This window comes from Adiantum capillus-veneris, chromosome 28, assembly GCF_014529385.1.
Source record: "Adiantum capillus-veneris isolate H3 chromosome 28, ASM1452938v2, whole genome shotgun sequence".
Taxonomy (NCBI): domain Eukaryota; kingdom Viridiplantae; phylum Streptophyta; class Polypodiopsida; order Polypodiales; family Pteridaceae; genus Adiantum; species Adiantum capillus-veneris.
This window is the reverse complement of record NC_140958.1, coordinates 51,243,031-51,260,474: the sequence shown is the minus strand read 5'-3', so window position 1 is coordinate 51,260,474 and position 17,444 is coordinate 51,243,031. Positions and strand designations below refer to the sequence as shown.

The 17,444-nt window shown below is 44.9% G+C and overlaps 1 protein-coding gene and 1 pseudogene across 3 annotated transcripts in view; both read left to right on the top strand.

Moving 5' to 3' along the window:
- The window catches only part of LOC147420443 (metal tolerance protein 4-like), a 41,624-nt gene extending 24,822 nt beyond the window's left edge, over positions 1–16,802 (top strand). The window contains exons 3-8 of one of the 3 annotated variants that reach the window (XM_086504307.1): positions 12,141–12,339; positions 12,715–12,893; positions 14,023–14,173; positions 14,264–14,397; positions 15,659–15,737; positions 16,008–16,802. In XM_086504307.1, the coding sequence (XP_086360433.1) occupies positions 12,141–12,339; positions 12,715–12,893; positions 14,023–14,173; positions 14,264–14,397; positions 15,659–15,737; positions 16,008–16,054 (789 nt within the window). In that variant the 3' untranslated portion in view covers positions 16,055–16,802. Of the gene's footprint in view, positions 1–12,140; positions 12,340–12,714; positions 12,894–14,022; positions 14,174–14,263; positions 14,398–15,545; positions 15,738–16,007 lie in introns of those variants that run through there. The other 2 variants (XM_086504306.1, XM_086504308.1) reach the window with 2 other exon arrangements.
- On the top strand, positions 8,734–9,722 carry LOC147420444 (uncharacterized; annotated as a pseudogene).
- Positions 16,803–17,444: the final 642 nt, after the last annotated feature.

Genomic DNA, 17,444 nt, shown 5'->3' with positions numbered 1-17,444 from the left:
AGGTGACTGCTTTTCGGACATTGAAAGAGAAATTGACTACAGGACTAGTTTTGACTTTGTCGGATTTGCAAAAGTCATTCGAAGTATATTGTGATGCTTGTGGTCGTAGTCTGGGTGCGGTTTTAATGCAAGAAGGCCATGTCATTGCCTCTGAGAGCCGATTGTTCTCAAGGCCGGAATTGACATCACAGATTTATGAGAAAGAGCTTTTGGCGGTTATCCATGCTCTTACTCAATGGCAACATTACCTACTCGGAGCAGATTTTACTGTCTTCACAGACCATCATAGTTTACGCTATTTCTTGTCACAGAAGCAGCTATCGGAAAAGCAGATGCGGTGGGCGAACATCTTGTCACAATTTCACTTTCACATGCAGGGACAAAAGAATTTGGTGGCAGATGCTTTGTCTCAGAAGGCGTTGGTTCTGGCTATTTCGCAATACATCATAGGAGCTTTGAGGATATGGTTGATCAGTATGCCACATATATAGATTTTGCAGATATTTTTCACTCGGATACGGAATGGGGAGGTAGTAGCGGGATATTCCATTCGGGATGGCTACTTGATGAAGAAAACGATGTTGTGCGTTACACAGCCGTTAAGGAAAAGGTTCTAACCGAATGCCACTGTCCACATTTTACGAGTCACTGCGGCATAGCTACCACCTCGAAAGGTGTGGAGAGATTCTTCTTTTGGCCGGGACTCAAGAAGGACGTGGATGATTTTGTGCGCAGTTGCTTGGTATGCCAGAAGGTCAAGTTTGACAAGCATAAAGCAACAATCCCAGCCTTTACCCATACCCACCCAACCTTGGTAAAGTATTGCAATGGATTTCATTTTTGATCTCCCGAGAACATAGAGGGGGCTCGATGGATTCTGGAATGTTATTGACAGATTTAGCAAGCTCATTTCATTCCAATGAAGAAAACAGTCAAGCCAGATCACTTAGCAAGACTGTTTGTGGCCCAGATCTTCAGATTACATGGCATGCCTGAGACGATTGTCTCTGACAGGGACCCCATATTCATGAGTTTGTTTTGGAAGGCTATTTGTGAGAACATTGGCACGCGGTTGCAGTTCTCATCATCTTTCCACCCGCAGACTGACGGGCAATCAGAGATTGCTAATTCAGTGGTACTATATTTATTTAAGTCTTACATCTCGGATCAGAAGACTCAATGGGAAAAGTATTTACCTTTGGTGGAATTTGCCTACAATAACACGATACATTCTTTGACGGGGAAGGCGCCATTTGAGATTATCGAAGGTGCTACGAAGGTTTCCACCCTTCCTAAGCACGAAAGATAAGATTTTTGAAGCCAACGAGTACAGGCGGGACTTGGACACGGCTGTTGCCAAGGTCCGGGAGGCTTTGCAAAAATCTCCAGAAAGACACAAAAAGGCAGCAAATCGACATCGTCGCGATTTGAAATTAAAGGAGAATGATTGGGTGCTCTTACGTTTTGAGAAGGCACGCCTGAGAAAGAAAAAGGGAAAGGAGCGGCTTTTTCCAAAGCTTAGCATGAGATACTATGGACCTTCCCAGATTTCCGTAAAGATAAATGATGTCTCCTTTAGACTGAAGCTTCCCGATACTCAGAGGATTCACAATGCTTTTGATGTGAGTCTCCTGAAGCCTTCTAAAGGCAATGTGCCCGATGATGGAGAGCTTGATGAGCAACCCGAAGTGGAGGAAAACGAGAAGATACTCGTTCCATAACAATTTTTGGCAGATAAAGATAGAAAGGTAAAGGTAAAATGATAAGGCGGTTCTTGGTTAAATTCAAGAACTATCCCGCATTGGATGCGAAGTGGATGGAGCAAGAGGACCTGGCAGATACTCCTCAGATTGTGAACCTTTACCTTGAAGCATTTGGTTTAGCATAGTCTATTCCATTGAATCCCGAACTCTACTGGGCGGAATTTGGTGCAGTGGGTATGCACAAGAGGGGAGTCGCTCCACTCCTTTGTCAACAAATTGCCTTGATTTTGATATTAAAGTCACTGATGTCTCTTTTGAGTTTCAGGGATACTGTGAGCTAACAATATTCTGTTGTGTGACTTTATGAACTGGAATTCTCGATAATATGATACTGATTTGTTCTTGACTTGTCTAAGTGCAGGAACTGATAGACAAAATGACTGCAGCATTTCGGTGTGAAAGATCTCGATAGACGTGATTGCGTTGGATTAGTTAATTGGGCATCTATGAGGTCCTGAGTGGATCTAGATGCGATTGCTAAATACGTTGTCAATTAATCATGGTTTGAGATCCGAATGAATTTGTGAATGTGATTTGTCCTGTGATGTCAAGTGATGTGATTGTCGATTGGTACATGTGCTAGATGTGTGTTCCTAGTGCGTCGGTACTAACAGTCAGTGTCTGTTGAGACAGTTCATGGCCTCTATCTGTTTTCCAGGCGTAATCGAGGGCGATTACAATGTTTTCAAGACGGGGGTATGTCACAAACTAGGTGACGTGGCATGGCCTTGGGCAGAGGAAACACCAAACACACACACACTTTCTCTGGCAGGTAGTTCCGGGAATTGCGCTGTAGGGCTGATGTGGCTGCAGTGTACGGACCCCCGCAAATTGCGACGCAAGATCCAACGGAAAACACGGACTGTGACATGGCAAAAGCGTACGGAAATTCAGCTTTTAGCCACGCAAAACTCCTACGCAAAGCATGAGAGAAAGAGAGCTTTTGGAGTTGCTTTATCCTATTTTTAAAAATAGGGTAGCTTTTGATTTTCAGCTTTTGGGGCTCTGCTTTTAGCATCCCTTGTAAACCTTTATAAGTGTGGGCAGGGCTTCCACTCTGCAGAGCATCTGGACGCAGAGTCTAAGAGTGAGACCCCTCCCACTCCATGTACTTTGAGTGCAGATTAATACAAAAAGAAATACCGAAAGGGGCGCCAGTCTCTGAGGCCAATATCTCTAGGCACGGAACTCCGCCAGGCCGTGTCAAATCAATTGTGAACTGTAAACTGTTTTGAAGTGAATCTCTGCTGTGTTGTGGTAGAATCTTGACTTGGAGTGTCCAAGTTTGTTAGAGGTGCCTAGGTCTCTTCTTCCGTAGACTCAAAGAGACTACCCTTATGAGTAGAGGACCTACACATAGAGGATCCATACGGAGCCAGTTCACTACTTTTTACAGATGGACTACTCGGGATGGCCCACCACAGGTTACCAAGTCACACCCTCATTGAGGCAACCAACTTGGCTGCTCATGACGCTTGATGATGCGAGTATCTTCACTCCGTAGACGAGGTCTACATCGGAGGCTACGGAGCATCATTGAGCAACATCGACCCCCCCCCCCTCCCCCCCCCCCCCCCCCCCTCGCTGTCCATGGAGGACATTGAGGTCATACTGCAAGACCCATGAGAGAGCTCATGGATGATCACCATTGTCTACTTTCCCCACTGTGCACCTCATTAGCCCTCATGTGATTGTACCCCTCGCCATATGTTTCGAGCCGATGTATTATGTGATGATGATGTTGATGACGATGAGGATGTAGGTTAGGCATACATACCTACCCACTCTAGGTACCCCTCATCTATTTTTTATCTTTATGTTCCCTTGACACTGTACTAGAGTCACACAGACAGATGGAGGAGACAGAGAGGAGGTCCACACACACGGAGGAGAGGAGAAGGATGATTCACACTCACCATATACATGTCTCAGGGAGGAGATCATGGAGTACTCTAGACTGGGTGAAGTCTTCCTCAGGGAGGATTTCAACGCCAGGACACAGAGTAGAAAGTGTGACATTTACGACTTCGACGACCCAGAGCTACTCTCCACCATGGAGGACACAAGGGCAGAGAGGATCTCTAGAGATACCACCACACCCACACCATATGGGAGACACCTACTTCGTTTGGGGTCACATCACCGTCTCGTTATTTATAACGGGATGGCGCAATGGCCATCATCCGGCGGCCTGACTTGTATACCACCATCAGTAGCCAATGGAGGTAGCACAGTTGACTACATCATCGGCTTTAGAGAGGCAACCCATTTGCTCACATCTCTCACCATCCCACCACTACCTATTGGGTTGACCACGCATATCTCGCCCTATCTCTCACTGGCTCACCCATCTCACATACACCACCTACATCCACACCACACACCACTATACACTTCACACATGAGCTAGCCAGAGTTTCCTCATCACATGTATTGAGGGGATATACACCCTCGATCCAGACACACCACTCTCTACACTCACTAGCCAGCTCTCCGCAATCTTACACACCTCAACCCTCAACTGCTTTCCACACACTACCCGTAGTGGCCAACCCCCACCCTCTGGGACAATACCTTAGAACCGATGGTACGACGGGGAGTGCAAAGATCTATACAGACAGCTACGGGCTCAACGAGCCCTAGAGGAGATCACCGAGAGCGAGGTCAAGAGAGAGATGAAGGCCGTCACACGCCGTAAACAACGGGCCTTCGAGGAGGCACAGGAGCTTGAGTTAAAGCAGCTTCTCATGAGTATAGTTTGTGCCACAACATGGAGGATTCTCAGAGAGCCAAGCTCCACCACCCCCCTGGAGGACCCCCAGATCCAGCATGATTATGCCAAGCGCTTATATCAGATACCTGGACAGCCACTGATCCGAGCACCATTTGATCCTCGACCTACCACCTTGACTTTTTTCACATCTAGCATGGTAGAGAGGGCCATCCGACGCCTTCAGCATGGCCGCTCAACAGATCACACTAGACTACAGAGTGATCACCCGATATATGCAGCAGACACTCTCTCCCCCTTGATAGCACGTCTCTTCAACCGCGCTCTGGTTAAGGGACTACCAGAGGAGTGGACTATGCACACCATCATGCATATCCACAAATCTGGCGACACCTTGGACCCAGGGAACTACAGGACTATTGTGATTGGTTAAGGGACTACCAGAGGAGTGGACTATGCACACCATCATGCATATCCACAAATCTGGGGACACCTTGGACCCAGGGAACTACAGGACTATTATGATTGGTCACACATTGGCCAAATTGTATGGGACAGTTCTTGAGGCAGAGCTTAGCACACATGCATAGGCATCAGGGATACGCGCACAAGGATAGGCAAGCTTTCGACGCACTTTCTCGACTATCGACCACATCTTCGTGCTTCGTTGCCTGATCGATGGAGCGAAAGCACGGAAGAGGAGACTCTACTGCTGTTTTGTGGATTTTTGCAAGGCTTTTGACAATATCCCTAGAGAGAGACTCTTTCAGCGCCTTGAGAAGCTACATATACCATTTGAGATGATATGGGCCATTCATTCTTTGTATGCACAGGTCTTTGGTAGAGTGCGATGCCCACGTGGTCTATCAGATTCCATTGCTAGCACCATTGGGGTGAAGCAAGGATGCCCCCTCTCCCCTACTCTATTTGGTCTCTACATCGACGAGATATCAGATTACATTCTACGAGCAAGCGGAGCGGGATCAGACTTAGCAGGTATACCAGTCCATATTATGCTCTATGCTGATGACATCGTTCTAGTTTCTGAGACACAGGAGGGACTACAGAGCCACCTACGAGCCTTGGATGATTTCTGCACACATCGAGGGCTCACAGTGAACCTTGGCAAGACCAAGGTCATGATCTTCCACACCTCCAGGACAGTTCGGAGCAGAGCAATACTCATAGCAGGGCAAGTCGATGTGGTTGATTCATATGTACACCTGGGGGTGACTTTCACTGGCACCACTGGCAGATATTCCATGGCCCAGGCAGCCCGAGATCGGCTTACACGAGGATATGCAACGCTGGCCACCTTGGAGCGCAGATGCCATCAGGCCCACTTCCAAGAGCCCCGCACCAAGGGGTGGCTTTTTGACACTCTAGTCACACCTGCCATGATGTATGCAGGCGTAGTATGGGCACCAGGGCTATCAACATCTCTATGGTCACAGATAGAGTGACCACAGATCATCATGATCTCTTGTTTGCTCCACGACAAACCCTCAGTACCACATGACATCATCAGAGCAGAGCTAGCTGCACCACCGATGCTAGTAGAGGCCCTCTTTCAGACAGTTTGTTTCATCCAACGCATGCGAGAGCTCCCACCAGACAGACTCACCCGCAGAGCTTTTTGAGGCATCGATATAACTCCATCAGGAGGGGGACACAAGGGCATGGTACTCACAGGTCATAGAGTGGTTTACATCCCATGGCTTGGACATCACGGATTTGCCTCCTTTTCAGTATGATCTTGACTTCCCTCACATACGCCTCTCACACACCGAGAGGAATTGAGTTCTCAGACAGGATCTTTGGCAGCTATACATCAGGGAGACATAAATCACACCCAGAGAGTCTCTTCCCACGAAGAGACAATACTACACTGACCATTCTAGCAGATGGGTTCATCCAGAGACCAAGATACATGGATGTCTACATGCCACATAAAGCAGGGGCCGCCATTGGACAGCTCAGAGTATCATCACACGAGCTAGAGATTGAGGCAGGGAGAGCTACACATGTTCCCTGAGGAGAGAGGATATGCAGACTTTGCACAACAGAGGTTGAGAGCAAGGAGCATTATGTATGCAGATTTAGAGCATATGAGGAGATTAGAGGCAGATATCCGACCTTGTTTGTAGATTAGCCCACTCTACATCAGATTTTTAAGTCCAGAGACCAGCGACAGTTCAGCCGCTTCCTCATAGATGCACAGCAACATCGGGACTCCCTCCTCCAGGCGGCATCAGGTGTGAGAGATGAGCGCCAGACACAGCTCACGGACTTTTTTTAGAGGCCCACAACAGCACCATCACCTCCAACCATCTAGAGAGGAGTGACTCTACAGCAAGCGCCCACGTACCCATGGACGTAGGGCACCTCGCCTACACCAGAGAGAGATTTAGGAAATCGAGGAGCACTACTATAGATCTTTGGAGGAGCGACGCATTCGAGCTTTTGTAGATCCAGCCTCCATCTTACGCGGATTGTTCACACCCTATCCGCCCATGCATTATGTATTACATCCTGACTATGGGACTGGATAGAGCTAGAGATAGGATAGCATCTCATGTTTGTATTTACCCCAACATATAGGTTTGCATCTTTCCCCGTTTTGGAGCTCCCCCCCCCCCCCCCCCCCCCCCCCCCCCATTGTAAGGTGCAACGGAATGAATGTTGTATTTTCTCAAAATGAGTGATCCATATTTGCTCAAGGTTCCTTTTAATTCTTATGGAAGGGAGAGCCTTCCGTTCTTTATGGAGAGTGCTATGATCACGAACAAAGTGAGTGGATATTGTGCGTGTAAGTGTATGAGACTGAGAGATAGAGAGAAGAGAGATACAACACCAGAGACGACGTAAAACCCTCCTCCGAAGGCCCCACTCTCGTCGGCGAGAGTGGTCTACTATCGATTGCACAAAGTGGTACAATAAGGATGCATGGAAAACTGATGCAACTCGTGACTATGTCGGTGACGACGACGGGGATGGCGACAATGACCTAAGGGCTGAAATCTGCAACCTTCTAACTGCTGTCCACAAAATGCTCTCTGCTGAATTTTGGGGCTGATTCGGACTGCTGAAAAACGCTGGTTTGCTGCGTTTTTGGGAGGCTGAAAATGGTGTGTATCTGCAGATTTTATGGCTGAATTTGCTGCTGTACTTGATGCTGAAAACGCTGCTTTGTCTGCTGCGACTGAAGGCTGAAAACGCTGCTTATTTACAGTTTTGTTGGGGATGATTGAAAACGCTAGGTGCTAGTGGATGTTGCGGTCCAACCAATGCTGAAAACGCCAGGCTGAATGGGGTGTTGGCGATGATAAAAAACGCTAGGCTAAGGGGATGATGGAATCGCCAAGGGAACTTGGAGATGTCTGCTGAGAGAGGGGAGTACGTGCTGCCTGAGGCCTATTGTGCTCCTTGCTCATCTGCCCAAGAGTGCTAGCTTTCGTTTGCTTATATATTTTCTTACCCAAATTGCCCTACCTACTTTTGTTGGAAAGTCACTTAAATTAATAAGCGAAAAATGTCAAAAATAGGAAAAATAGGCTAAATGCCCTGGAAAAAATCCCCTAACTGATTTTAATGGATTCTGATGGGAATATTGATGATCATACTGTGTGCAACCAGAGGATATGCATCTATGCTTAAGTGACTGGGCATGCAGGGTCTACGAATAGACTCACAAAAGTGCCAGATCACTTCTAATCTAGACTGACTGGACTTGATGGAAACCTTGTTATGGTGTAGCTTGTCCACGGACACATAGGGTTGGATGTGTCACGTGACACCCATCCTTGTATCACTTACCTCCTCCCCCAGTCATTACACAGGATAGCTTACTTTTAGCTTACTTTTACTTTTGTACCTTTTATCCTTTATGGATGCACAGAGGACACCCACCTCATGTACTTTGATTTGTCTCATAGGCCGACTTCGGCCTTTTGATAGTCGTTAAAAAATCTTTCTTTATTTCTCTCTCTCTCTCTCTCTCTCTCTCTCTCTCTCTCTCTCTCTCTCTCTCTCGCGCAGGAACCCTAGCCCAACTCTCTTCTCCCTCTCTGTCGCAGGCCTCCCTAGCCCAACTCTCTTCTCCCTCTGTCGCAGGCCTCCCTAGGGCGAGGGGCAGCCCTACGGGAGAGCCTTTCACAGCCATAGCTCCGCCCCGCCTCCCACGTCCAACAAAAAACCTGCTCGACAGGCCTCAACCCGCGGCTCCTGCTCTGACTCAACCCGAGTTCGTCCTGCCCGACTAATGAGTGCCCCTGCCCGACTGAACTCTGTCAACACAATCAATATTGAGCCCTAACTACAGGCGACCCTTGCCACGCAGAGCCTCGACTGCGAGGAAACCGAAAGAGACTCAAATAAGCAAATCTGACCCTTCCCACGAGAAACTCAGAGCCTCAAGTGGGAGGAAACCGGAAGAGACTTGAGTAAGAAGAAACTTCTCCCACCTGCAAATCTGCGATGCAACGCGAGGGTTCTCTCTCCCCAATCAAACGGACCCGTCTTTTTGTGCCCACCCCACGGGTGGATCCAATGGACCGTCTCCAATCTCAAATTCGAGAGCTCAAGGACGAGAATGCAGAACTCAAGGTGCGTCTTGCAGCCCTTGAGACACGTCTCTCCTCCTTGGAGTCCCAAAAGCAAGACGATAGTGAGCACCTTCTCGCCAAAGCAAAGGAGGTCGAACACACCCTAACCGCAACCATGGCCAACCTTGTCACCCAAGTTCAAGAAGCAACCATCACGGTCTCCTCCAAAGTAGAAGAGTGCATGCAAGAACGTCGCCGACGGGAAGGACTAGCACTATCCGTTCGAATCGGTGGCTTGCCATCTACTTGGTGGGGGAGAGTGATGACTACACATCAACTCTAGTGAAGCTTAACCAAGCCATCCACCCAACGGAGTTCGACCCCAACACAATTGACAAGGTTCACCACGACAAGCGCACCAACCAAGGCATCTTGGTCTTCAAGGCTAAAGAGGCACGTAGAGCACTTCTACAACAAGCACGACTTCTCAAGGGCACAAAAATTTGGATAAGCGAGGCATTGACACCCGCCCAACTCAAAGTTAAGAAACAAGAACTCCAAAAGGTTCGTGAAGCACGAGCAATCGGAAAATGGGCCGTCTACCGAGGCGGCAAGGCCATCATTGAGGAATTTCGAGCTCCAAAAACTCCCAAGCCACCTTTTCCTTTTCCCTCTCCTAAGTGACATGTGTTACAATTTTGTTGTATCCACTTTAGTCATAATTCTCCATGTACTCCTCTAGTAAAGAGGCACAACCGTGTACGTTTTCTTGGTCCCATGGGTCATATTTGACCTCCGAGGACGATAATGAAATCTATCTATCTATCTATCTCTATGTCTGTTGCGAAATTGGCTTTATCTGATAGAAAAATAATTCTAAATGAATTATTCGAATTTTAAGTGAGCGGGTTTTTCTCATTGGAGACATCCGAGTACAGATATTTCTAGTGCGTCATTCAGAGTAATGACGGGAGTTCTGTGAACGAGAATATTTGTAAGGCCACCAGGAACGGGTACTTCTGATGCGTCACATCGAATGGGTGACAGAGAGCATTGTGAAGAAGTATTCGACCATCTGGGAACTGCGGACATCTTTGATGTGTCATAGGATGGGTGACAGAGCATCACGAAGGAGATTGTATTGTAAGTTCGGTAGGAAAGGACTAGGTGATGGGTATTCCTTGATGCGTCACAAGTTGGGTGCTAGGTGCATCGGATAGGGAATATCCATAATCAGGAGGAAATTCCGAACTGTGTTAGAATTGTGCACAAGGAAGAGCAAGCACTTGAATGAAGTTGGGTTCAGAGGAAACTTTGAGGAAAAATAATTGCTTACTGAGAAAGCAGGTTGCTTTTTGGGAAAGTAGATGCTTTCCCGCGAGGAAGTCTATGTTTGCATTGCAATTGTGCATGTGATTGCATCCAGGGACGCTTGGGAAGTGCTGTGAAAGCATTGTTTTGAGTTATCCCCAACCTTGATATCCTTGTTCTTTAAATGACGGTCAAACCATTTCTTTCTCCTATCTTTCTCCACAAGTGCATTTTACACAGCCAATTGTCTTTCTTCATCTAACCTCTCAAGGATATATAAATGCTCAACTAAAGGGTTACCATCCCAACCTTCTTGTGAAGCTACTCGCAAACTAGGAATTACAAACTCCCATGGCATAACTGCTTCTTGGCCATATACCATTTTGAATGGTGTATAATTAATAGCCACTTTGTAAGCAGTACGATAAGCCCATAGAGCTGATGTCAGCTTCAAATCCCAATCTGTGCGATGAGCTTCCGTTGTTTTGGTCAAGATAGAAATTAAAGTCTTGTAAGTGCTCTTAGCTTGGACATTTGCTTGTGGGTAATAAGATGTAGTCTTATGGGCTATCATAAAGTTTGTCGTGAGTTTCTTTATCACTCCATTTATAAAATGAGTTCTGTTGTCACTCACAATCTCAAAGGGACAAGCAAATCTTGTAATAATATTCTCAAAGAGAAACTTAACAGTTAATTTTGCATCCGCCTTGCGTGTCGCCTTGGCTTCTGCCCACTTTGTCACATAGTCAGTGGAAACAATAATATATTGCGGGCAAAAGTAGGCATTTGGGGGTAGATTTGGGGGGGACTTATTTGGGGTATTTTGAGGGCAGGTTTGGGAGCGTTGTTTAGGAGCTGATTTAAGACTAAGCTGAATGGTGGTAATTCAAGCTTTACTTTAGTCGACCGTTCCGGCCCCGTTCCCGTTCCGGTCCTGTTCCGGACCCTCCCGTTCCCGTTCTCCGTTCCCGTTCCGGGGAACTATGTTTGGAGCACATGGCCTTGATCTTGAGAGCTTGCCACCGTTCCAGTATGACCTCGACTCACTCGAGGTTCACCTCTCATAAAGTGAGAGAAACATAGTGCTCCGACAGGATCTCTAGCAGCTATATATCAGACAGACTTGGATCACATCTCCCCTTCAGGGGAAGATGTCACACTACAAAAATCATATCCTTACCATACTCGAGGACGGGTTCATACAACGATACACAGGTGGGGGGGGGGAGACAGTCACAGCTTACAGATTTTTCCTAGAGGACCACACCTCCTTCACTCCGCTCACTCAGCTGCGTTCATCCGAGCAACCCTTGCTCCCTTGTACCACATTCTATACCCCCCTATTAGCACAGGATGGAGCTAGCCAGCTTGACGCATCTGCATGGTTGTACTACCTTGAGCATATAGATATGCACACATCCCTAGTACTAGAGCTCCATCATCCCATCCCCTCCCCCCCCCCCCCCCCCCCCCAAAACCCCCATAGATCTCATCATACACCAAGGTTTTCTCTTTATTTTGTATGAGTTCCGATTGTTGTCTTTTCCTATAGATGGAAGACATACACACATGTATACTTGATTTGTCTCATAGGCCGACTTCGGCCTCACATAGACGTTAAAATTTCTCTCTCTCTCTCTCTCTCTCTCTCTCTCTCTCTCTCTCTCTCTCTCTCTCTCTCTCTCTCTCTCGCATGCACATTGATTCATGTATGCAGCATCTTTTGGCTGTCCTTGTGGGCATCTCCTTATGAATTTAATCCATCTGTTGGGTCGTTATGCTTATTAACAGGTTTATGCTTCCATAAAGAGTGGATCAATAGCAATAATAGCCTCGACTCTTGATTCCTTCTTGGATCTACTGGCTGGTGCAATCCTATGGTTCACAAAGTACTCGATTGACTCTTATGATATATACAGCTACCCTATTGGAAAGTCCAGGATTCAACCAGTTGGAATAGTGATATTTGCAGCTGTTATGGCGACATTGGGTGAGTTGAACATGTAACTTTGTGTTTGCAGGACAGAACTGAAAATTGTAAAGTATGTTTCCATGCTCATATTTACTAAGGAATACCTTGAAGAGTAGCTGTTGGCATGTTTAGACTCTTTTTTTGAAATGAGTGTTGTTTCCTATCATTTATGATGTGAATTGCAGAGAATGGTACTGAAAACAATTTGTGGCAAGGTTCAATGTTGCTGTTTATGATTTATCGCTTTGCTCACTAGTGCTGAGGCTCTTTTTGTATGTAAACTATCCACAAGAATATTTATCTGCTTAGAATTGATCTGGAGAATGTGTTAAAATATATTGTTGTTGTGAGCAAAGAGAAATCAAGAACTTTTGTGTGTTTACTTGATCACAGGGGTACAGGTTCTCATTGAAGCTGTACGTCAGCTCTTGGAACACGATGCCTCAAGTAAAATGACCACTTCAGAGTTGGAATGGCTATGTAGCATCATGGGCATAGCAACTGTCGTGAAGTTGGCCCTCTTTTTGTATTGCAGAAGTTTCAAAAATGAAATTATTAGAGCCTACAGCAAGGTTCTATGTTTTTCTTTACATTCAAATATCAAGTTCTTGTTTTTGTTTATGGTTCAAGGGAGTGGTTTGGTATTCCTTTAATGTGTAGTCTAGCAAACCCCTATATTCAAGCATTCTTTTTTCTTTTTGTTTAGGTTATAAGGAAGCACTTTGATAGTCATTTTATGTGTTAAAATGCCACAGCCAAGCCTAGCAACTTCTCATATGCTCAGTTATGAAGCTATGCCGGGCAATGTAGTATGTATGGCATGTCAAGTTGGGGGTTGTCGACCAAACAGTAAGAAAGTGAATGGGTCAGTGGCATTCCCTGGCCAAAACAAGAAAAACATGAGACACACGCCCATCATTCTGTTCATCTTTGGGGGTGCCTTGAACGTTAGCCTTCTCTACTGGTTCTCCTGCATTGTCTTAAATTTTCCCACCTTTCACAGACTGGCAATCGTTTGCCAGTCTTAATTTTCATTTCTCAAGACCCTGTTATAAAGGTATGTTAATAAATTAGTGTTGTATTTTTCTTGTCTGAGCGCTAGTGTTTGTTAGAGCAGTATAAATGTAATTATGTAGGGATTCCTTCAACAGGTGGTCCTTTAATGTGTGGAAAATCATCGATTACCAGGGAGGATTACAAGATAGCTTGATCAAAATGAAGGTTGTAGAATTATGCATGCTACTGCTCTTAAACAGGGGTTGCCTCAGTTCAGCACAATGAATGTTGCCTGCAGATCATTTTATCAGAGGAAACTTTTAATCTCTCTCTAACTGACTCACTGCAAATACTCAAGATGATTTTTCATTCCTACATCAATGGGCTGTAGTTCTGGAGAAGAACAATGGAAGGTGGGGGAGAAAAGAAACTTTGGCAGGTACAATTTGAAGCAGAGAAAATAGATGATGATGGGGAGGGAGAAGGGGCCCACAGGAAGGGGGGCGCCATGCATGAGCATAAGCCCTCAAACTAGGCAATATTTTTCTCTTTTTTTAGTCTTTTGAACGGGGAACGTGCATGAATCACCAGTGGTCTCTTCTTGAAGTTCATATGTACGGCTAGGATTACAAGATTAGGACAAAGCTCTATTTCAGTGTTTATTATGCTGTTCATCATTATATTTTTATGTTTTTGTTTTGGCAGGATCACTCCTTTGATGTGTTGACAAACGTCGTAGGTTTAGCTGCAGCCATTTTGGCTGATTGGTATTATTGGTGGATAGATCCTGTGGGAGCAATTGTTCTTGCTTTGTACACGATCACTAATTGGTCAAAAACAGTTCTGGAGAATGCTGGTATTAATGACTACAGTTTTTGAAGCTCCTATATTTCGGTCAAGCATGAGCTGTGATTTCTAAACTTGGACCCTTGTTCATGTTGCATAGTTTCACTAATTGGGAAAGGGGCACCCCCAGAGATGATTCAGAAGCTTACCTATATGGCTTTATGCCATAGTGTTGATATCCAGCGCATTGACACAGTGCGTGCTTACACTTTTGGATCAACTTATTTTGTTGAGGTATGTGCAATCCTTTTAATAACAAGCTGCTGCTCAATTTTTAGCATCATTGTAACTATGTAGTGAAATCCTGGGAATAATAAAGTAATTCAATAAGAAGCTTCTGATTAAGTAGCTAAGTTTCATTAGAGATGTGATAGGATCACCAAAACAACCATCAGAACATGAAACACATGAAGTGTATAGGTCCAAGTACTAGACCAGTAAAACACTGAAGGTCCAATGTTTAACAAGTGTTAAATGCAAATCAAATTGGTAAAACGGTCAAACCACTGAGTATAACTTTACTGGATCACAACAGAAGATAAACGCACAACCTTTGATTGCTTTAAGCAAAGAAAAGTTGCATTCCGCTGGAGAGCGTCTCAGGATTCAATTTTGACTCTTGATGCTATGCATGCATTAGTGATCGTTTGACTTAGCTGAAAATACGTAGCTTCTTCCTCTTCTGCAATGTATGTGAAGGGATTAATAGCTCTCAACTCTTGTTTGTTTGATTTGGAGGAAACTATTTGTAGAAATTTTGGTTTTGTTCATGCCTGGGCAAGCTAAAGAGGAGAAAGGGGTAAATGACTGTGGTTCTTATGTGAGGCCTTCTGTGGTGCGTATGCCCTATCGACTACCTCATTTTTGTGCTAATTTTTTCGATTTAATGCTTCTTTAGTGCTAAGCTTCATTATGGCTGAGTCTGCCCTTGATCTCCAGAGTCATGACAGAAACTCAGTACGCTGAACTTTGTGTTGATGTATGCTCATGTGTGTGTGTGTGTGTGTGTGTGTGTGTGTGTGTGTGTGTTGTGTTTGGGAGCATATGTTTGTACCTAGTTCTACACCCACTATTGGGCACTGACGATGTTAGTGGGGATGTCGTGGTATTTAGTTAATACTATGCATGATGGAGCTGATGGTTATATTGTCTTGTGGGTGACTACCATGGGTCTATCCTTGCACTTTCCTTTAAGGGTGAATCTGGGCTTATCCTGGATTCATCCAGGTATATTCTTATGTGAGGCCTTTCTACTGAAGAGAAGGGGGGAAGGGGGGATGTGGCTATATGTTGTGAGAAAAGAGTAATTGAATGCAAAAAACAAGCGGGAAAATATTACTTTAGGATGTAAGGCTGATCCTTGAAAGGTTTACATTCTTAAGGTGGCAATAAGGAGCTTGCAAGAATCAATTCTCTCAACTGGATATTCCCATATACTCGCTCACACATGCAGGCGCTCCTACACACACAAATCCTTGTTTTTCTGAATTCGCAGATCAAAACATCATCTGATCCTTTGAGGTATATTAGCTGTTATTTGCTGACAACAGGTGGATCACATGGGGGTTTGGCAGGTAAGCTGTTGTCTCCAGAGACCCATGAGACAGTTCATGGGATGATCCTCTTTTTGTATTTTGTACCCATGTCTCCTGATATATTGTATTTGAGTGCCTCACCTATTACCAGCATTGTGATCGATGATGCACATATAACATCTTTGTTACATTTTAATTTTATTTTTGTTCCAGATACTTGTATTTGCCTCATTATGGTTGCAACTTTTTGGTCTCATAGGTCATTTTGGCCTTTTGAAGACGTTAATAGTACATTTCATTTCATTTCAGGTGGATATTCAACTACCGGAAGAGATGCCTTTGAAAGAGGCTCATGATATTGGTCAAAGTCTACAAGATAAGTTTGAGCTCCTTCCAGAGGTGGAGCGTGCTTTTGTTCACCTCGACCATGAGTGCAGTCACAAGCCAGAGCACTCTCTGCATCGGTCAGGTTAATCGTATCAGAAGATGCAGCCTTCTAAATGTCCATATCTCCAGGGCTTTATGAGTCGTGTTTAACACAGCAATGTGCAAGCTTGCATGCTGTGCCTACATCCACCTCCTCTCTGACCTGTTTTGACCAGTACATAGCTGACATCCACAAATCTTGTTAACCTTTATGGATCTTGTAAACCCTCTCCACATGAAGCACCTGCATCAAGGCACAGGATGCGAAAGGTTGCATTGCACATTATCGATACACAAGCCTCTTCAAGCCTTGAAGCTTCAGCCAAGGCGAGCCTATGGTAGTGGTTGAGTATTATTGGAAATCCAAATAACCTAGTTGATTAACTTACCTCGGCCTTCCTTGCTGTATTCCCTTCTTACCTTATTTTTAACAGGGGGGGCCTGTAAACCCATTCAATTCTTTGATAATGTTTTGAGTGCCACTTTGTAATGCAAGTTTGAATCGGGTATCAAGTCCCTCAAACAACTCTGCTTCATGCTTGGTTTCATTACAAGTCTCAGAGTTTGGAGAGCAATTTCTTCATTGAAATTTATGTGTAAGGATTAATAGACCTTTACAATCATGCCAAGGTGTGCACTATCAAACCACCAACACATTCGAAACTAGTTCTCAATGAAGGACATGTTGTCTGTGGCTCTTGTATTATGGCTGTCATGTGATATGCCCAACATCGAGCCCAATTCCCCATGATAGATTTTTATGCAGATGAGCTCTGTAATTCAGTAACAGACAATTGCTTACAATCTTGAGATTTTAGTTTATAAGCACTTCCATTTCCTCTTATTTTTTCAAGGAATAATACTTGTTTTCTCAAGCTTTTATAAATTTCTATGGATACTCTTGAAATAAGGGAAATGGTAGTAGGGAATCAAACACAAAGGTCCCATGGATCTTATTGAATCTAGCGAAAATGTTGGGTTGTATATGAAAATTGATTCAACAGTCCACCTCCTCCTTTGCATTCCCTAGGGCACCACTCATTGAAGGGATACAACCATCTGTGCTTCAATCACGTTATGCATTACATTATTGACAGCTTTACTCGTCCTTCATCAACTTCATCTTTGAGTGGCTGTTGTAAGGTGAGGATATGGGTGTTACAAAAGTTGTCTTAGAGTTTTTAAGAGCATGCTTTACCACGTTGCCATCAAGATAACATGAGTATTATATATTGGATTGAGATGTGTGAGCATTCTATTGTGGATGGTTCAGTTGATGTCAAGATGTAGACCGTGTGTAATTAGAAGTTGGGATGAGGT